Below are 22,429 nucleotides of genomic sequence, written 5' to 3'. Positions count from 1 at the left end.
AACAATCCTAAAAGATCTCTACCTTTTGCATGGTGATTTTGAGATTTAGACAGACGATAGACCAAAGTTCAAAATCCACACTATTAAACAAGGTTAGGAGAGGAATTAAATACTTTTAGCAAAGTTATGTGAAGAGTAGTGAAAACTGAATCTTGTAGAAAATAGTATCTTTAAGAGTTTCTATCACTTTCATCCCAGTAACCATTTTCCCCGGTGAATTTTTCTATTCCTGCCACCGTAAGTAGAGAGAAGTACAACAAGGACGTATAGAAAATAACTACAGAAGATGCTTCCACACATATTAGCTGTTCTTTTTTTGATGAGCTTTCGGGGGGGGGGGGGGGCGGTGTTCATCTTTCTGCACACACTTTCTAAATACAACTAAAATGTTTTAGGAGGTTTTCTAAAAGAGAAATAAGGCAGATTTTGTTCTCACAGTCATGCAGAAGGCTCTTGTACTGTGACTAAAGCAAAGCCAGAACTGATACCCGTGCTACATTAAAGATAGTTCTGTTTTCGGGAGGAAGAGAAATCCTTACCTTATACTTCACCAAAACGCAAAACTTGCAATCCACTGCACGTAAGTAAAAGTTTCACCTCTCTGTACTGAGACCCATTTTACGGGCCTCCCATTCTCCTCCCATTTTTTTATAATTTGTTTTCTTTTCCAAAGGAAAGCTCACACCTCAGCTGGCACCACAAGCCGTTTAGCAGGGCTGCACTCAAAGAGCTGCCAGAGATAATGGTGACTCACATCATAGACAGCTGCAAAGAAGTGCCCGTGGGTGAAAAAGGGAGTTAAAAATCATATAGCAAACTCCACCTCCACATACAGTGCCTCCACCTTCCTTGGATCTTACTTTAAAATGCAGTGTTCTAGTAATGAGTAACAAGATTTTTCTTTTTTTTGCCAGAGCATGTAAGTTCAGCTTTGTAAATGTCGTAAGAAATATATATTATATATATACACACACTTTTTGATGTTATATCAAAGATGGAAGTGCAAACATACAGTTTTTACCCCATTTTCCTTGAGTCCATTTTTTGCGACCATAAGCCAAAGGTAAACAAATTCTCTAATGGAGAACCTGCATACATCAGTCTCAATCTGGATTCCTCCTGTATTGTTACACACGAAAACAACTCACTAAGTTTAAAAAACCATTAGAAAAGAGGCAAAACCACAAGAGACCCCTCTGAGTGGCACCTGACTTTTGGAAGGAATTCCCAGGAATTCCAGGCAACATCTAAAGCAATGGATGCTGCATGCTGTCTGTGCTGTGGAACAGGCTTAACCAGCTTTGCACAAGCGGACCAGGCTGCAGAAGATAGCTGTTTTGGTCAAATCTTCTGCTGAGAAGAGCAAAGATTGGTGTTAGCATGACTGGGACCTCTTAGAACAGTGAAAGCCTTAAAATGTCCCTGAAACCATAAACATCATGCCACATGTGACAGTGATGCTCAGCCAGAGAAGGAACTGCAGGTGTGAACTGTCATCCCACGTAAACCCAAATGCAAACTGTCATCTCAGAAAGGAAAGCCTGGCCCTGCAGCAAGGCTGCTGACCTGAGAAACACATCATTTTCTCGCTTGAATTCATTGGTGGAGATCACTGTGAAGACCAATCCATCAACAGCCTCAGATGAAAAATCCAAAACTCACAGGTTTTAAATAACAAAAGGAAACTCAGGATAGTCTGTTAGTATGGGCTTTCCACTGAGAAACTGGGAGCTGGTTGTCATTTATCTATAAATATTCAGTAAGCCTTCTTCTGCAAGAAGTCACTGGGAAAGTAGATAATAGCCTCACAGCAGAGGAAGGCAGGTGCTCAGGATGGGCTCTTTTCAGCAATCCCATTCCTTTCCCAAAAGAAGTCTTCACCTGAACAAACAGGTCTCATCTAATGCTTTTTTTTTTTTCAGTTCCATTCAAATCCACCACGTAGGTTGAAGAGCACTAAGAAACAGGAGAGAAGAACACACTGCTGGAAAGCAGTTGTGCAGTTGCCATAGCACAGCCTGAACCGCTGCAGCACACAGCTGCTGCCTGGTGGGCCTTGCTGAGTTTATTTCCTGCAGATGGAACGTGGCTTATTTCCTGCAGTTGGAAACAGTGAAGCACTGACCTCTGAGGTGGCAGAAGCTGGTGAGTTCCACCAAATTTCAAAAAGAGGCCTGCTGCTCTCTTTTATTAACACACACATTTACAAATCTGTAGTTCTTATAGATTACAGTGTCACATGAAGCAGCTAAATAAAGGACCAGCTTATTCTCCCACCTAGTATAACTGATCATTAGAAATTTAAATGAGGATTCCAAACAATACTTAAGTCTACTGGGACACCTTCCAACACTGAGGTCTTGAAATGTGTCCCTGAAACCACGAACATCACACAACAGGGAGCACAGCAAGAGAGGCAACGACTGCACTTTGTTATGCTCCATGCAAACAAAACAAACCACAGAGAAGGCAGCAGATGAAACACAACACCTGTGAAGCGATGACACCAGAGATCCCATAGCTGCAGATCCAGCCTTCAGCTATTTCAGAAAAGCACACATGGTCACAGAAAGCTGTGTGTTTCTCTAACCAGAAATGGATGTTTTAGCAATACCAACTTGAGTCATAACCAGTCACATAACCAGTTTTTATGGAACCAAGTCAAGCGCAAGATGCAGGCAAGTTAAAGGAACCAAGAGATCTTCCAGCAGCTTCACCCACACCTGTGGCTCTCTGCACTGCCTCAGACACAGCTGCACAGCTAACTGTGCCGGCTCCTTGTTACCCACATCACCTTCTAGCACCCCCAGCAGTGAGCAGCACGCGTTGGTGCATGCAGAATTGACACAGCAATGAGAAATGCGCTCACAGATCCCCCAGTCCTCAGCCAGATCCAGTGCTCTTCCCTTCAACTCATCCCCAGCTGACATTGGTCACACTTTTTGGTTAACAAATGAAAAGAACAGGTTGCTGAAGCTACTCCTTTCCCTCCACGGCATTGTTTTCTATGTAGGAAAGTGTCCATGAGAAGAACAGCACTGAGGTTGCTCGTCAGACTGGACTCACTGTTCTGCAGCATAAAACACGACACAGTGTTACTCTACTGGGTCATGGTATAAGCCATATTGACAGAATGCAAAAACACACCAAACATAACAGATAATCAATGGAGATGAATTACACACAAATCAGAGATGTCAAATTCATTATACTGAATACCAGAACGAATGACAGCATATTGCAGCAAAGAATCAAAAATGAGCTCATTACACTGTGGAACACAACACATTTTAAACCTTGTCTTTACACACACAGACACAGAGAATGTGTGCGGAGATATAAACTAAGAATTCCTAAAATGAATGGCATTCCCACTACAGTTCAATTCTGAACTCAACCTTCACAGTTCTTGGGTTGTGCTGTACAATGGCAGTGGCCACATTACTGCACAGTGCTTGAACAGAACACAACCCTCACCTGAGGAAAGGCAGCTTTTTCTCCTGGCACAAACACAGCTACCAATTAAAGGCAGCACTCATTTGCTACCTACAAAATAGATTCCGAGACTGCAGTTTAATTAATTTTCCTTTCAGACTGCAGTTCTATTAAATTGCTTTCCACAGACACAGCGGACACCAACCCTAAGTTGCCAAAAGTTCCCAGAAACCAGCATTTGTGGGTGCCAGGGGAAATTACTTAATTAAAAAGGAATTACTAGTAAACAACAGAGTACAATACTGACTGCTATGCCAGGGCAGTGAAGTGCGGCCCAGGCAGCAGCACTCTGATGGTTGCCCCTTCCCCCAGCCAGCATCTCCGCCTGGCCATGGAAGAAGCAGTGCCCCGACCACTGCTGCTGTAACCACACTCACACCATCAGTTTCTTCGAACTACAGCACCATCTATTTCAACGAGAAGCAACACCTGTACAAAGCTGTCTGGCCCTTCTCCCCCACCCCACCACAAGGATGCAAGAGGATGCCCACAGGGACACAGCTGTGATGGCTGCACCTTTGCTGGCTACATGTGGACAGGGTTACCTCACCCCAGCCATGTGTTTTACCCATGTTCAGCCTCGATTTGCAGATGGAATGATTAATTTCCTCACAGCCTGCTCTCAGGCTCCAATTTCCATGGTACTGCAGTATTTCACAGGCACTAATCCCACCCTCCCCGACGCCCATGGAAACCGAGCGCTGGTATTTTTCCACACACTGACAATTAACCCAGACGCTGAGGAGAGGAGAAGGAGAAAACAACAACAACAACAACAACAACAAACACAAAAAAACCCACTAGTAAATTTCTGTGCCTCTTTCTCCAGCCTGGATGCTCACAGGCCTCTTCCTCACACTTTTCACTGCTCTGCCCCTTCTCCATCGCACCCCCCTCACCTGGAAGCTGCCTCAACCCTTGGAGCTGGTGGCACTGACATGGCCACCCTCCACACAGCCCCTGCACCAAAGCAAGCTCAAAATCCAGTGTTTGAACACCACATGGCATCCCACAGCATTGTGTGATTATATTAACGCTGATTTGCAGATTGATGTAAGCACTTTCTGCACTCCGAGCCGAGCAGACATGAACTGCAGTTTGCGTCCTCTCTGGCACTTGGCAGACAGCACTGTGAACCAACTCCACGCACAACACTCGACACAGAGCTGTTTTCTGCTCTGTCTGCCACCCACAGCTCCTCTGCTGGTTAGAAAACTGGCTCAGCACATGCCCAGGAAGATTGTTGCGCAGTCTCCAGCCACGAGCACACCTGGATCCGCATCTCTGCAGCCAGCACTATGTACAGAAGGTTTTTCCCATGTTCAGACAGAAATTCCCTTGTTTCAGTTCGTGCCCTCGTCTAATCTCATCTCCGGGCATCACCAAGAACAGTCGGGCCCCACCATCTTCCTGACACCCCCCTCCAGATACTCACACGCAGTGATAAGATCCCCTTCTCTGCTCTGGGCAGTTCAGACCCAGCTGCCCCAGTCCTTCCTCACATGAGATGCTTCAGGCTCTCAGCATTCCAGCAGCACTTTGCAGGACTCTCTCCTTGTCCTTCTTGCGCTGGAGGGCCCAGAACTGGGCCCAGGACTCCAGATGTGGCCTCCCCAGTGGGAGGACCACCTTCCTTGACGTGTTGGCAGCGCTCCTCCTAACAGACCCAGGGGACCCACTGGCCTTCTAGGCCACCTGGGTGCGCTGCTGGCTCATGCCAACCTGCTGGCCAACAGGACACCCAGATCCTTCTCCACAGAGCACCCTTCCACCCACAGCTTGTCCCAGGTAGCTGTCACCACATCCCAGCATAGTCTGTTGCTGCAGTCACTCCTGCTCCAGCCACAAATGGTCCCAGAGGCCCTGGGCAGAGCGAGCCACTTTCAGCAAGCCATGCATGGGCTAGAACAGCTCGGAGGGCAAATACACAAGGACAGTCAACAGCAGCAACAATCCTCACTGCGGAGAGCAACCTCTTCAGTTGGGATCGCACCAGTGACACTCAAAATTCCCATTCTCCATAGCTGCATTAAGAAGGCAGCTATAGGATGAATAAGCAAACCTTGAAATGCACACATGCGCTTCTAGTAACAGAAACACATTCCTCAGAATTACACTTAATGGCAGCGTTTTGCATGCAGGAGATGGAGAAAAAGCTAAATCGAACCAAGAAAACTATTCCCTATTTTAGAGTTCAGAAATTTGCCATGAATCATCACAGAAGATTAAGTTCTTAGCTACAGAGATGGTTATTTGTCATAAGACTGCGTGTATTAAGATGGATTTGAGAAGAGCTTATGTGTACAGGGCTTCGTGGTCGCCTGTCAAAGCTGTGCAGCTACATCTGTAAAAGAGAAGGCAGCTGCTTTCAAATTAAGGAAAGAGACTGCAGAAGCGAATTATCAGAAAGAAACGATTCTTGAGCATCAATCAGAATTCACCAAGAGGATGAGCTCAGCTTTGTCCATGCATGCTATTACTCATTGCTGCATGAGGTTCTGATTAGGTTCACCATCAGACTTTCCAGCTTCAAGAAGGGCCTAGGGAAGACTAGGGAAGTGCAGTGCTAAGATAAGTAATTTCCCCCACACAACTACTTCACAGCCTTCAGCTCTCTGCTCAGTAAACAGACGTCTCCTTGGGCATACAACTAGGTGATACAACTAAGAAGCGTGATCTCCTAAAATGATTCATTTTCCAGTTCTGGTCACAGAACTCAATAACATTTCTCAAACACAGGACTCTTATGTAATCCCAAACTAACTGGTCTAGAGACTAATGGATCCCAAACATAATGCTGGATCGCCACTTACAAGCAAAATCTGTATGCTGACAAATAAACCAACCTAGTTTTAGATTGAGAACAGACACCACGAAAAATTATTCCACACAATTCGAGACAGGTCTAAGGAAAGAAGTTTGAGATCAATCTATAGATAGTATGTATTTGAATTTTGAAGCCTAATTTAAGATAACCAAGATACGTAGTGATAATGAAAATTAGTGAACTTTGGGGTAGGGAGAGGTTTAGGTTTTCACACCCCTCTATGTACTTTTATCAAACTGAAGGAAAAGGATGATTTTACATGTTTTATATATCTGCCTCAAAGGAGGAGGTTATTCAGTTCAAACAAAGATCATTACCCACAGACTTCCTTGAAGAGGTCCACAATTAGGAACATTTAAACAACAGTAGCAGGCTCCCTCCAGACCAAAAAAAACTGGATGCACAAGAGAAACACACACAGCTGGTAGAAAAACAATACAATTATTTTCCATTATCCAATTAGAATCAGCTCTCGAAAACCAACCCTGGCCTCGGGTTTCAATTCCAAAACAGAAGTTGGGGAAATCCAGTTTTGACCGAAATCAAAACCTTGTCAAACAAAAGAACATTCTTAAAACCCTTCCATATGCTATGAGCAATGCACCAGCCTATGCTCACTTCTTTGGTAACGTATTTAAGTTCAGAGAGATGCCACATGCCTACTAGAAGAGGCAGAAACACTTCATTACTATCAGTGGCTTAAAGAAATAAATGTAATTGCATTTATTATTCATCGATCTGTTTCTGCATCAGTTCATTCATTCAGCCTTGACTGAAATAGAAACTCATATATACTTATTCACAAAGACACAGCTTCAGAGCAGCACTTTTCACGTATCAGCTTCAGGGTACAGTACACAGGAGCCCAAAACCGCAGTCCTATTCACGCCACTTGGAAAAGAAACAGACCAGGAAAGCCCAACTTTGCTCTCCCCCAGGGGTCCTCTGCTCTTGCTACACAGCTTAAAATGCAATGCTAAGATTCCTGATAGAAATTACTGAATTCAATTCTAATTCATCTATTCATGGTAGAACAGTTTGATGATATAATTACTTCTCAGAACAAGAACAGCACCTTGCTTTTGTGTGTCCCAGAAAGCACTAATCTGACAGACCAGCCACTTCTTAACGCCGTAACAAACACCTAAGCTAGTTTTGTCATAGGTGCAGCAAGAAAAAGCAAGGACACAGCATGCACTTTTCCTGTGATTCTGCCTCCCCCTCTCCTTAGGTTACACCATGAGGGCAACGCGCTTGCACATGCTCACACCCTCTTTGTGGTTCTAATAAGTCTACTAAAAAAGGGAACTGAAAGCTCCGTCTGCTGCCCTGTCCTCAACACACCCGATGATGATTTCACAGTGAAGCCCTAAGAAAGACAGATGGGCTGCTTCTTGGCAGTGTGTCCAAAATAAAGCTCCTGGCTGAAGCACATCACTTCCCCCTGCCCTGGTACAGGAATGCTATCTATAGAGTATGTAATAACGCATAGATGCCCGGGGAGAAAAAAGAAAAGAAAAAGACAAAAAGAAAAAGCTTTAAAGCAAGAGAAATGTCAGCTGGGCAGCCACACAAGCAAGCACCACTCACACTCAGTGGCATTACAGGTGCTTGGTCTAAAGGCAGCCTGTGCCCATAACCCATCCCAAGCAGCAAGCCCCATAATTCGGGAGCCGTGCACAGGGAGCATGCAAAGGACTGCCTGCACCCTGGCACCCAGCCACAACCAGCAGCCTGGGGGCAGGAACAGAGCAGAGAGCGGGTACAGTTCCCTAGTTAAACTTCCACCAAAAAATCAATTAATAGGGCTAATCCACAATTCATTGTGTCCAACACGTGGAGGGAGGAACCCTGGTGGAGGCTTCTCCTGTCTAAGGTAGCGCCAGCCGGCATGAAATAATGATTTGTGTGCCATTAGGTTCAGGATCATTAAGATATTATTTAAAAACTCTTTCGAAGGCGGAGCTCACAAGCTTGCACAGGCCAAGATGCAGTTGTATCCTGTTGTTTATCCTTACAAAGATTAACAGGGATAAAGGAAACTTCCTCTACAAAGTCATCCTGGCTGAAACATGCCTTCTGCAAATATTACTCCCTCACTAGGGTTTCCCATAATGGAAACACACAGGGAAGACAACCTGGTTCTTTAACTCACTGTCAATGATAAAGACACAGAGAACTTGCTGTATTTTAACTCATACTGGGTCAGCACAGCCCCGCAGGCTACACAACAACCAATTGTGGAAAACACCAAGAAACTGGCTCCCATTAACCAGCAGGAGAGCACCCTTGTATCCACAGACATGGTCCTCCTGTCCACCCTGCTGCAGCCAGGTGATGCCCCGTACCTTTGAGCTAGTGAGCAGCTTTATTCTCATTCATTTTCAGTCCAATCACCTCCCTGAACCCCGCTGCAGGACACAGTGCTGCCAGCTTCCTGTACACTCGATGGCACTCAGCAGTGACTACTGTCTTAAAAAAGTGGTTCATAAACAGGAATGTGCAGTAATTCAACTTTGTGTGTGCATCGGTAGCCAATAGCTCTCTCCGACTGAGTAGCAATTCCTTCACTTGAAATTCGGTGCTACTTCTGCTAATCAGAAGTACTGATCAGTGTTACCATCAGAAGGCTCTGGGGTGAAACACCTTCCACCCACATCTGTGTGGAAACAGCCTGAGGTGCAGAACTCATAGTGGAAAATAAGTTCTCTATCCCCACCAATTACTTGTAAGTAGCACAGAAATCCTTGTAGGGGAGCTCAGGCATGTTGGCAAATGGTAACCATTGGACAAGGAGCAAAGACATGAAGTTACAGCATTTTATCTGCTCTCTTAGAACTCTTTCTGTGTACCAAGAGCCCACAGTAAGCTTAATAAAAGTGAGATGAAAACACCTCACACAAAGGTGTTCAATGAATCTAGGGAGGAAAGTTACCAGCTTCACACATAACTGCTAAGGAGCAACCACCTACTGACAACACACCTATGGGAAGGATCACAGAATCACAGAACAGCCCGGGTTGGAAGGGAGCTCAAGGATCACGAAGCTCCAACCCCCTGCCACACACAAGGCCACCAACCTCCACATTTCATAGCAGCCCAGGCTGCCCAGGGCCCCATCCAACCTGGCCTTCAACACCTCCAGGGATGGACGGGGCATCACAGCCTCTCTGGGCAGCTGTTCCAGCACCTCACCACTCTCATAGCACAGAACTTCCCCCTGACATCCAAACTCCATCTTCCCTCCCTCAACTTCAAACCATTTCCCCTTGTCCTGCCGTTACCTACCTTTGTAAAGAGTTGACATCACATTTCTTTCCATACATCTGCCTCAGTATTTTCTGTGAAGCACACACTGCAGCAAATGCATCTGTACCTGCTCCAAGATGTAACCATCTTAGAGGCACTTGCAGAACTGAGTGGAAAATAACCACTTTAAAAGGTTCTTAAAGATGTTTATTTATGTTCATTTTTACAAGCCTTCGAAAATTTGGAATTACTAATGTTTTTATTGAGCAGCTCCAATGTTATTACTGAGTTCCTGCATCTATAGTTCACTTCCCTCCACCACACATTTCTGCTGTAGATAGTGCTAAAATAGCCATATTTGTTTGCAGAGCAACTTAATTTGCCACCCTGCAAATGAAGAGTGTTCTAACATGGTTCACACCAGAACTGTTGCTTTTCCACTCTACACAAACAACAAAAATACTGCAGAATAAAACCTCTTTGCTTCCCTCAAGTGCTTTGCTTCCCTCAAGCATCGCTCCTTTAGCACTTCAGCACATCCCCAGGATACAAAGCTGGGCATCACAAAAAACCGTGTGACTGAACACCATTACTTCTGCTGGCAAAACCAAGTGCCAATCCCCTTGAAAATGACCAAAATATCACCCTTTAAGTGCATCGAGAGCATTGCTCATTGGCTGCTGTGGTTTCGAGGTTGTTATTGCTGGCACTGAACACATACACTGACCTGGCTGCTCCAGTTCACTGGCAGCACTGAAGCTTTAGGAAAAACGCTTCTGGCAGCTTCCTCATTTTTGACATAGTCACATTGGTCAGCCATCGGTCACTCAGATCTATTCCACTTAATTATTTCATGTAATGAGTACTAGAGGATGAAAAAGCAGAAGCTCTGCCTCAAATACTTTAGAACAAAAAGGCCTTTCCCTAGAATATTTTGTCCATATGCTCTTTTCTCTTTTAAGATCGGTTTCAGGTGAATGTGAGGCTGTAACAGATACCAGGCAGCTGGAAAAAAACCAAACCCAACAGACTGGCTGAATACAAGCACTCACTTTGTCGATAAAGGAGGAGTATTTTAAATGTGAATATGTGTTTGCAATTTCTCCAACCACAAACTAACGTGCTGAGCAATTATACGACGGAAATTGTTTGCACCACATTATCCCGTACCCTCAAGCAACATCGGAGTACAGTACAACAGCTACTGAAGAACGCACCCAGTGCATCCTGACAGACACCATAGATAGGAGTAGATAGAACACTTCTGACAGAAAACACTGCTGACTGAAAACCCACCTTCCTCCCAGTACAGGTGAGAGGTAAAACCTGAGAGCATTCTCTGATGCCCTCTGCTGCCAACTACCAAAACGACACCAAAAACACATCAGGGTGCTCTTCCATGCCTTGCTCCATCCCCACATGAGACCCAACCACTGCGGAGCCCTGCAGGAGCCTCACTGTGAGACACTGCCCCAACCCCAGAATCACACCCCTGCACCCCACGGGGCTTGTACTCAGTGTCCAAACGCTCCCACATCTCAGATGAGGATGAACTGCAGTTTCTAAAAGTCACGATTTTACACAAGGAAGTATCTATTCTCCACCTTATTTCTTTTTGACAATTGCAAGGCTGGGGTCTCTTTTGGAGCATCCCCAAAGCCGCTGGGGCTGAGCACAGGGCTGGGGGGCTCTTCTGGTGCAGGGGGGCACACAGAAACCCCCAGGGCCCTATGCAGTCATTCAGGCTGCAGTTCTGCCAGCATTGCCCTGCAGTTGTTATTTAACTGTGCTCAATCTGACGCACAGAGATGAGCAGAGCGCTGACGCAGCATCAACCTGCTTTGCTGTCCAAATGCATTTCCACAGGGTGAGCCTGCACGCACCGCTGCTCCCCTCCGCACGTCGGATCCCTCTTGGTTTTGTCTCACTAACAGGTACAACTGGAGCACTGATGAGTAATGCTGGCGTACACTTCCTGCCTTGTTCGCCGATTCAACACAAATGTCAGCATGCTGATCGTCCAGCAGGGTTATCTGATGGAGAATGGATCAACGTTTGGAGCTATAAAGCATGGGATGAACCATTCTGCACCCACACAGCCAGGCATATTTGGGACTGGGTGAGACTTACTGACAGGCTCCTCAAACGATCAGTACTGATGGACCAGACACTTCAAAATGAGCTCATACTTCACACAGGCTGATATTTTTTTAAGCTCTCTAGTTCTGTTAAAAAGAAATCTAAAAAATGCAAAAGAGCTGCATGTTTTGACACCAATTTTCAAAAACGTCATGTTTTTTCAAATTCTAACTTGAGCTAAATAGTGTCACAGAATCACAGAATGGCCAGGGTTGGAAGGGACCTCAAGGATCACGAAGCTCCAACCCCCTGCCACACGCAGGGCCACCAACCTCCACATTTCATAGCAGCCCAGGCTGCCCAGGGCCCCATCCAACCTGGCCTTCAACACCTCCAGGGATGGACGGGGCATCACAGCTTCTCTGGGCAGCTGTTCCAGCACCTCACCACTCTCATAGCAAAGAACTTCCCCTGACATCCAACCTCAATCTTCCCTCAAAGAAAGAACCTATGAAAAGTTTTGCAATAAACACTTCATGATACTTCAAGCATAGGACAGAGGGCACCTTTCCCACAAGATTTTAAATATTACAAGTTTTTAAGATTTCTAATTGTAGACACAAACTCCTTACTCTGTAAGAGAAACAAAATCCTTTGTCAAATTCTATTCAAGCTTTTTGTTGTGGCAAAATAAAGTCATGAAATTTAAATCACTACGCACATAGCAAACAAGCGCTGAACTCAAATCCTTCGGGTTAATCCACCTCCTAGGGCAGAATATAAAGAAGACTCAGCCCAATTCTTTATATTTTAGCCTGCTTTTTTTTACAATATTTCAATGAATTTAATAATTTTCCTCTTTCCTAACAGTTTATTAGAGCTTTGCTTAGCAGCTGGAGCGTTCTTCCTGCTTTCAAGAGACAGCACACAGCAGCCTCAGACTATCAGCTCCACAGACATCATCTCTGAATGTCCACCTACACACCCTCAATGAATAAGAATTCCGAACAGTTTTGCTGTTGGGAAAAAAAAAAATGACCAGATCTGATTTCAGTTAAGTAGTGATCGTGCTGCCTTCCTCCAGGACAGCCTCACCACGCAGTGCTTCACCATCAGCCTCCCTAACCAACTTCTGAGTTTTTTGTCCTTTGGAATGCAAAGGAGCAAGTTGGTCCAGATTTGGTGTGGCTCTGTGCTGGTTTCGTTCCGTTCCCTCCGCTCTGTAAATAACACCTTCGTTTCCACTGCACTACAAACACTTGCAGTTTGTCATTGGTATCGAGCTGTCATTTAGAAGGCATTGCCCACAAACTCTTCCCTGCTCCCTGCCCCATACGGTTCTTTAGCAGAGTGATTCAACATTCAGCAGTGCTGAATCACTCATCATTAAGGGAAGTAGAGACAGTGGTAACAGGAACTCAACAGAGTTTCACCCCAGTGCTTGACAGAGCACTCACGTGAGATCGCAACATTCAGACAGTCTTATTTGATGCTTGTTCTTGTTCAATTACCATAGCACATGAAGATGTGAAACCCAATCTGAATTGCCCAGTGACCCACTGAAACTTGGAAAGTGAGAAAAATAAGTAGCTGCACTGCACACAGAGCAGTGGTACAGGATGAGTGTACCGCTTGCTGAGCAAGGCGAACGACTTCCACTTATCAGTGGCACTGCCACTGATAATAACTAAACTCCAGGGGAAGATTTGTATTGCCTTGAAAAACACATTTCTCAGTGCATTAAACCAGCGGGAAAGTAGTTATCTGCACTTTTTTTCCACCCAACTAGAGAAAGGAAAGAGAAATGCGGTGTGCATATAGGGCTGTGCATAGTGAGCACTGCTGTTCTCTGGTGCCCTTCCCAAACCCTGTATGATGACTGCTGTTGGGCAGGACCCATCCTCCATCTGGCTGAATGCTATCCCCAGAGGCATTCCAGAACCATGGAGATGTGGCACTGCGGAACATTGCCTGTGGGAATGGTGGGGTTGGGTTGATGGTTGGACTTGGTGATCTTAGTGGTCTTCTCCAACCTCTGTGATGCTATAAATTGACATGATAGTGATAGGTTGATGATCTTGGAGGTCTTTTTCCACCACCTGGCCAAGTGGCTTTGCTGAATTCAGTCCTTTGAAAGATTTGCCACGCAGAGATCTCCAGCTCTGTTCCACCTCCTGGAACTCCTTCAGCAGCACACATGCTGTTTTCACTCAGGAACATATGCCCTTCAGCGCTTCTGAAACATTCCTCCATAACTGCCTCTACAACTCTGGACGTCTCATTGGCAAGATTTCTGAACCATAGAATCATAGAATGGCCTGAGTTGAAAAGGACCACAGTGCTCATCCAGTTCCAACCCCCTGCCATGTGCAGGGTCGCCAACCCTCAGACCAGGCTGCCCATAGCCACATCCAGCCTGGCCCTGAATGCCTGCAGGGATGGGGCATCCACAGCCTCCTTGGGCAACCTGTGCCAGTGCCTCACCACCCTCCGTGTAAAAAACTTCCTCCTAATATCTATCCTAAGCCTGCCCTGTCTCAGTTTAAAACCATTCCCCCTTGTCCTATCACTATCCACTCTATTCACTCTTGTAAACAGTCATTCTCCCTCCTGTTTGTACATTCCTTTCACGTACTGGAAGGCCATAAAGAGGTCTCTCCGGACTAATTCCTGATATCGAAAAGCATTTTTGTTAAGCCTTCTACACAATGTAACAGCCTGGATTCTATCTATTCTTACATGCAGGACATCATTTCAAAGAAAACACAAGATATCGGCAGGTTCCTATTCGGCCGCTTGCCGCAGCATCCACCAGGGGGCGCACCACAGAGCGCCGGGCAGCGCTGCAGGGCAGGGCGCTGAGGACCGGGCTGGCACCAGCCAGGTTAATTAACGAAAACTTGGGTTAATTCCTGAGAGCAACTCATTGCAGCTGATTTGTCGGTCTCCTCCGGTAGAGGAGGAACAACAGACAAAACAGACTCCATTTGACATTCAACCCAACGGTGCATATGTGTTGGGTCTTCCAAGGGTGTAGCTTTTCCACGAGCAAACGCAGCATACAGCATGCATCCAACTGAGCTAGAATTAGTGACACTGGGCATGACAGAATAGCTGGAAGGTAAAATCTGCTCTCTTTGCCATGTTCAAGGCACAATCACAGGTGTGGGCTCTGCTTCCACTGCCAATCTGCATAACAGAAGATGCATGAACCGAAGAATTCAGCCTGGTTTCAAGCAGCCTTCCTCCCAGCAGGAGCACACTGTGGTTTAAAGAGCCACCAGAAGCCTGGAGCCTGACCGACCCAGCACTGACACAGCTAAGTGACATCACTGCCTTCAGACACAGCAGGCAGGAAAGGAGGGCAGGCCTGCAGCCGGCCTGTGCCACTTATCACTGCACTAAACTCCAGGGGGAGATTTGTACTGCCTTGAAAAATGCATTTCTCAGTCCATTAAACCAGCAGAAAAGTGGTTATCTGCACTTTTTTCCCCCCCAACTAGAGAAAGGAAAGAGGAATGCGGTGGGCACGTAGGGCAGTGCAGGTACAAAGCACAGAGGGATCCACAACAAGCTGCCGCAGTGCTGCTGGAAGCACGGCTTCCTGCTAGTCAACAGCACTCTGCATTTTATCAGAGAAGCACTTCACCTTTCTCCACTTCCCGACAGCCACATTTCTCACTTACATCATGACTTAGAAGGCACCAGCAACTAATTAATTCGAATAGACCCTTTTACACAACGCTGCTGCTTCCCAAAGCTGTTACTGTGATCTGCCAGTGCCCTACTGCACACAACCAATAATCATCAGAAGACATTTTCTTCTCATTTACTCACATGGCGTTCACTTTATTACTTGTGAAAGCATTTATGTGTGCATGCAGAAACTGCTTTTACAAAGCGTGCCAGGACTGTGCTGAATAACCCAGCAGCCAGTCCAGCTCTGCATTTTTAATTTATTTTGGGGTGGACGAATTCCAGTCTTAAAAAGTTACTGAAGATACACAGTACGTAGTGATACAGTAATTTATCTCTTTCTCCAGTGTGGTTTAAAGGTGTACTGCAAAAGGGTAAAAAAAACTTAGAGTAAAAGGCAGAGCACTGCTGATTGCAGGTTATGGCAGATCTGTTCCACCAGTCAATACAAAACTATTCACTCATCACAGTGGCACCAGGAGCTGCCTTCTGGGCATTCTCAGAATCCATAAACCTATGTTATAACCAGAAAAGGACAACCTTGCTGCCCATTCCTTTCCCACTATTTTGGGACAAAACAAATCAAAACCACATTGGAAGTACCTTCAGGAAAAAAAAATGTATTCATCCACTGCAACAGGCTGCTCAGCAAGTGAGTCCGAGTCATGAGACAAGAGCTTCCAGCCAGAGTTCAGCAGTATGGAAGCACATACAGGATTCAGGAAGGGAAATGCCCTTTTATTCTGCACAAACTGTTCATGCTCTAACTGCATTTATGTGCAGCGACTCACAGAGAGCAGCTTTGGTCATGATGGCACTCATGGCATCCTTTTAGAGTGCGAGTAAAAAGAAAACAATAATTTGTTTGGTATGTTCTGCAATTAAGATTAATTACGTTATAATTTGTATTACTTGACTGCACACAAGAGTACAAATCCTAGCTGAATTAAGACTTAAGAATGTTTGAGAAGTTTAGAGAGGGAATTAAGAGGAAATAAATGTACAGTAATGTTTACATTGTAATATGGAATATGCCAGGTGGTAAATATTCGTGCCAGTGCACCAAAGAACAATGCAATGCAGTACTGCTCTGAGTTAAGCACGCAAGACATGCTCAATCCTCAAAAAGCCAGTGTACAGTTGCTACAGTCCCTGATACACTGTGATGTGATACATCTGGCAGTGTTGCAGGGCAGAACACGAGGCAAGCTGCACACCAAACCACCTCCATCCACCAACCACCACTGCTCTCGGAGCAACCCCAGATGCACAAGGAGCTCACCACACCAAGCCCTCACCTTGGGGAACTTATAGCTGTGTCCAGCAGTACATCCTGAATGAACTGTGAGTATCAGTTTGTATTCTATCAATTTCCATCAATTGATGGAAATTTCATCATTTCTGAACACTCGTAAACCATTATTTACTATGAAAATGATTTTGTAAGCCAAGAAGAGCCTCAAAGAAGAAAAACCAGAAGTACCTGGTCCTTTATTGTTGCTGCCTTCAGAAGAAGGCAATTGTTTTCCTCAGTGCTCTACACTGTAAATCTTCCCTTGGATTTAATCAGGCAAGAAATGGCCTTTGCACCCTGTGAGGCTGCAGCTGCTGTTCTCTAATGGCACAGCTGATTAACAACTGTAAGGAAAGGCAGCTTGCTTTAGTTTCAGCTGGGACAGAGCTGTTTTTCTTCATAGTGTCTGGTTTATTGCTGTGTTTTAGAAGAAAAACACTGTTGATAACACACCAATGTTCTAGTTGTGGCTGAGCAGTGCTGTGTGGAGCCAAGGCTGTTTCAATCTTCTCAGTTTCTCCTATTGTCCTGCCAGTGAGGAGCCTGGGGGGCACAGGGGGACGGAAGCAAAACAGCTTATCTAGATTGGCCAAAGAGATATTCCATACCACACATTATGACATGGAAGGGAAGTTGGAAGGGTAGGGGGGGCTCATCAGAACACAAGGGCAGGTCCTGGGACTCATCTTTGTAGCTGGGTGGTACCTTGCCATCCTGCCCCAGAGCTCAGAGCTGTGCAACAGAGCCGTTGAGGGCTCACTGGCTGCTGGGCTGTACTGTGCTGTCCCAAAAGGTCTTCAAGTGATATTTGGATTAGTTTATCACTTGGTGCAGTCATTTGGCCCTCTGTCCCAAAAGGAACACTGCAAAGAACAGGAATTTGTTCTTAAAGATTGCTATCATATGTGAAAAGAGACCAAAAGACCCAAAGCCATGCTTACCCATAACCCAGGATGTGCCCACAGACAGAACAACGCACACAAGTCCTCATGTTATTATCGGGGTACACCACAACCACAGCACACACACAGGGTGAAGGTCTCAGCCTGCTGCACCACTGTGCCTTTCAGCACTGACAACTTCCCTTTGAGACAACAGTGACTGCACAGCCCATAAATTAGCCTTGTCTCAGTCTGCAGCTGGATGCACTGCTGGGCATTTTTGGGTTTTGCCTTTCCCAGTGCAAGGCCCATTCAACCTCACCACAACCCTCAGTTATTTCGTCCTGTCTGAGCCCACTAACAGCAGTCCCAGCGATCCAGCAGCCAGCACATCATGCTTGCCACATCAGGTTATACTCTCTTCCACCTCAGAGACCCATGGCTGCATGCTGAAAGCCACACCACCACCACCAAGCTCCTTCAGGCTGATGTTTGTTGCTCCTAAGAATTATTTATGGGAAACAACAGCATATAGGCGTTAACATCTGCACAAAAGAAGCACGTGGAGAGAGACTTATGGCTATGGTTATTTCTTAGGGATCTTGAATGCACTCCTACAAAGGGAAGAACCATTCCTCCCAGTCCTGCACTGGGGTTGGTCCTGCACCACAGCGCTGGAACGACGTTGAAGCTCACACTAAAGATGCAATCAGCATGAAACTTTAATATCTCTGCAAGGTAAGCAAGGCTATTAAAGCAAACAGAAAAAACAGATGGAAACTTCAGCCAAATAAGAAAGCGTACTGAAAGCCCGCCAGCGCAGCAATACAAACATTTCACTGTGTTTATAGCCACGATGCTGTTAGTTTCACTTCTACTGCTTGAAGTGAGAAACATTCCCAGCTTCTGTTTTTAACTCTCAGTTTTGTGGAAGTCCTGCTGGCTTGAGACCAAGGCCCCCACCAACAGAACTCTGCATGAATTTTACACATTTTTAAGGTTTTGCATTTTGAAAGATTTGTTTCTCCTGTGTTTATCAGTACCTGTATCAATACTGTGCACATTTTAGTTCTCTTGAACACAACACCCTAAATATGATAGAATCACAGAATGGCCCAGATTGGAAGGGACCTCAAGGACCATGAATTCCCAGCCCCTCCACCACACAAAGGGCCACCAACCTCCACATTTCATAGCAGCCCAGGCTGCCCAGGGCCCCATCCAACCTGGCCTTCAACACCTCCAGGGATGCACGGGGCATCACAGCCTCTCTGGGCAGCTGTTCCAGCACCTCACCACTCTCATAGCAAAGAACATCCCTCTGATATCCAACCTAAATCCTCCCTCCTTCAGCTTAAAACCATTTTCTGCTATTATCTACCCTGTGAAGAGTTGACTCCCCTCCTGTTTCACAAAAGTTCACGAAAGTTCTTGGAGGAGATGACACAATGCCAGGGATTGAGCAGGGAAGTTTCCAGTGTGTCCTTCAGTGAATCCTGTGACCACTGAAAAGATTCCCACTTCTCTCAGATTACGTCTATGGATTTGCCACCGCACTTCAGTGCTTGTGTAAAGTTCCCTTTAATGAGTTGATTGGTTATTCCAGCCACTGGCTCTGCTTTCTTCCAAAGAAGGAATGAAATTTAAAGCTCTGTAAACAATTCAGAAAAGTTCCAGCCAATTAAATATATCAAGTTAATAAGAAATCTGTATTAGTATGTCTAGGTCAACCCAGCGCCCTGCTAACAGCACTCCTCCTGCAGTGTGACACTGCTAGCAGAAGGGCTTTGGGTCTGCTCTGCAAACACACATTAAGGACAGCTACACGTGTGCCAGCACTTTGCTTGAGCTCAGAACATAAAACAGCACATTCAGGAGAAAAAAATTAAAATACAAAAATACAAAGTTTTGTCTTAGCGTGCTCTGCACACAGCTAGCAAGGTAACTGTTGTAAATTTCACCAAAAAAATTAACGGTGATTTAACTTTTATTTGCTTGTGATACAGTCAGAAATTAGAGTAATTTCAGTAAGGGCTAAATTGGATACCACTGGTTTCAAAGTGATTAAAAATGTCTGTCAATAGATTGTAGTGTCTGCAGTAATGAGCTCCCTCACAGTTGAGCGTGAGACAGCAGGAATGCCAAAAACCTCAATTAACCTCCAGAAAAAAAATACAATGTTTTCTGGCTACTTCTGGCTTCAGAAACAGCCTCTCTCAGTCACTCTGTGATTCAACTTTTGAAATCTTTATTTGCACAACAAGCCCAGACTGGGAGAAAACCTATTCCTAAAGCCTATGACTAATACTTTCAAAACAGAAGACCTGAAAACACAAAGTGACCATATCTGCATCTTTAAAGGGTAGACTGAAAACTCAAGTTTTCTTGTTTGACAGCTGTTATTTTGGCCTAAAGTCTCCACGTCAGTCTGTTTGCTCCATATTTTACCATACAGACAAACAAGAAGCTATCATAGGAAGACTGCCTTATGCACAGCAAAAACTTAATCCTGGCCCTTGTGCCAGGTCCAGAGATCAGGATGATTTAAGACAACTGGAAATAAAGCCCAGACTCACCACTACCTAACAGAAAAGCCCTAGGTCTGCAGAGATGTCTACGCATTCTCTCCCACATCAGCACGTAGGGCAGCACAGGCTGGCCAGGAGGAAATACTCTCATTGCCTCACTCCTGTCAGAGGTACCATCCTTAAGAACTGCAGCAGCAGCACCTGGACATGTCCAAGGGTCCAAGAAAACTCAAAGTGCCTGTGCAGTCACCTGGCACCAGAGTCCTGCAAACCAGTGGGGAAAGCAGAGCTTTCTCCCATTCAGACAGAGGGAGCTGCTGGCCTTCAGCCTTTTGTGCATTATGGGAGCAGGCAGCTGGCAGTAACATAAATACTGCAAACACTGCTGCAGTGTGAATGCTCACACAACCAAGGAACTGAGATGGCAGCTTCCAGGGGCAGAAGGGGCTGTGAGCGGTCACCTACTGCTAACTGCAACCCACTGTGACTAACAGCTGTCCTGCCAGCACACACTGCATAAATTGCACCAGTTGTGAGCAAGTAACAGGAGCTCTCATCGTATTTACCAACAGTTAGACAGTAAGTTTCCCTGCTCTGCTAAGTTTATTCTGTTCAAAATCATGAAATACTCCATGCAGAACACTCACCTGGCTCCAAAGATGTCTTTTTTCGCCAGATCAATGCCAGACACCACTTTCACCCTGAGGATACGAGACTCCTCCTGGTAATAAAAGAGAAAGAAGGTTTAATACTTATCCTGTTAATGACAGAGAAGATCAGCCGTTCACAGCAGGTTACCCTGTGAATGAACTCACAGCCTTCAGATAGCAGAAGTCTTTGTTAGGTGGAGAAAACCTTCCCAGCAAGAGATACACACTGATCTGCCCAAGAATAGCAAACACGAAGAGCTTCCAGTTGCACCAGGAATTAAGAAAATAACAGCAGATACCAGTAATAACTTAATAGTAATAACAGTATAACAATATTAAAACCCAACGAAAGCACTGCTTATCGAAGCATCTTCAAATCCTAACTGATCCCCGTTCCAAATTTGAAGTGATCAGTTCTCCACGTTCATTCATTCTCCTCAGACTCTCGGTCTGTCTCTTCAGACACAAGGGAAAATATCTGTAAGCTTTCTGTCCGACAGTGCGAATAATCCTCGCAGGAAGAGACGTCTAGGGCTTAAAAGAAACATACAAGAATAAGTCCTCAGACCGCAATGGTTTAAACCTGTCCCACCTGCTCAGTAACAGTGTCCAAAAACCGGTTTCAGCTGCAGGTGGTGGATTCAGCAGACGCACTTTGCCCACTGCACTGCCACCCAGGACGTATTTCTAGGACAGACGATGTCCCAGTGGGCATGGCTTTGGTTTGTGCCCTCGTGATGCTCCTGAGGAGCACAGGCATCCACAGTATTTGCCTTCTCTCAGTTCGACCTGTTTATTTTTGTTACCCAGAGGCCACTGAAATTCAACCTGGGAGGGGTTCTATAGAAACAAGTTCTGCAGTCACCCCTATCAGTTTTGCTTTTTTCTCCTGATAAGCGCTCCAGAACTGAGAGACGTGGGATTCAATTACAGTAATTTGAGACTCCATTCCTTGAAGGCCATTTGGGAAACAATAATGCTCCCCCACAGGTACCTCCTGGTCATGCTATACCTGCCCTGTTTGCCTTGTAGAGCCAACAGCAGCTGTGGGCCTGCGGGCCCTGATGCGATATCCCAAAGCACCCAGCATTCCACCAGCCAGGAAAACAAGGCAGTGTGTCAGTGGAGTCACAGCAGTGCATATTGAATTGATTGTATTTTTTAATGTTTTAACTCTTTTTTCCTTCAGTCTGTTAATGTCAGTAATCGTATTTGGATTACAGGATACATCCGACCTTTACTTTTAATAGACGAAAGGCAATGGACTTGCAAACTGGGATCGAGGGCATTCCTTTGGTAAGAGGAGGAAGGTTGGAAAAGCCATCAGAACCACAGAGTTCTGACCTCGTGGAGAAACAAAGGATAAAAAGCTGTGATAGTAAATGAAGAGGGATCAACAGAAGGGTTTCTAACAGCAGCTACACCACAAATGCTCCTCACACTTCCTCCATGTCATCTGCTGCTTTACTGTAGCACACCTCATTTCTGCACTGACACCAGCTCAGTGCATCACCTGTATGGAAAGAGAACGCTTGCATCAGGAGGAATGCCAAATGCTGCAGGATCTCTGCTGCAGGTCCACAAGACACAGCAGAAGCTCCTTCAGGCAATCCAAACACATTCTCAAAACTGTACTTTAAGTCACACTTCATCCTTTGAAAGAAACCCCGTTCCCTCTCTGCGTATGCGCTCTCAATCTGCAACCCTGCATTTTACTAAGCAGGAAAAAT

The 22,429-nt window shown here is 45.5% G+C and overlaps 1 protein-coding gene across 2 annotated transcripts in view; it reads right to left on the bottom strand.

Annotated features, from left to right (window-relative positions):
• NEDD4L (NEDD4 like E3 ubiquitin protein ligase) overlaps positions 1-22,429 on the bottom strand; it is a 135,098-nt gene that overhangs the window by 85,203 nt on the left and 27,466 nt on the right. For both annotated transcript variants that reach the window (XM_042886988.1, XM_042886989.1), the window contains exon 2: positions 20,697-20,770. In XM_042886988.1, the coding sequence (XP_042742922.1) occupies positions 20,697-20,770 (74 nt within the window). The remainder of the gene's footprint in view (positions 1-20,696; positions 20,771-22,429) is intronic.

Source organism: Lagopus leucura, unplaced genomic scaffold, assembly GCF_019238085.1.
Source record: "Lagopus leucura isolate 7727_CA_CO unplaced genomic scaffold, USGS_WTPT01 Super-Scaffold_100070, whole genome shotgun sequence".
Lineage (NCBI taxonomy): Eukaryota > Metazoa > Chordata > Aves > Galliformes > Phasianidae > Lagopus > Lagopus leucura.
This window is presented reverse-complemented; position numbering and strand designations above follow the sequence as displayed.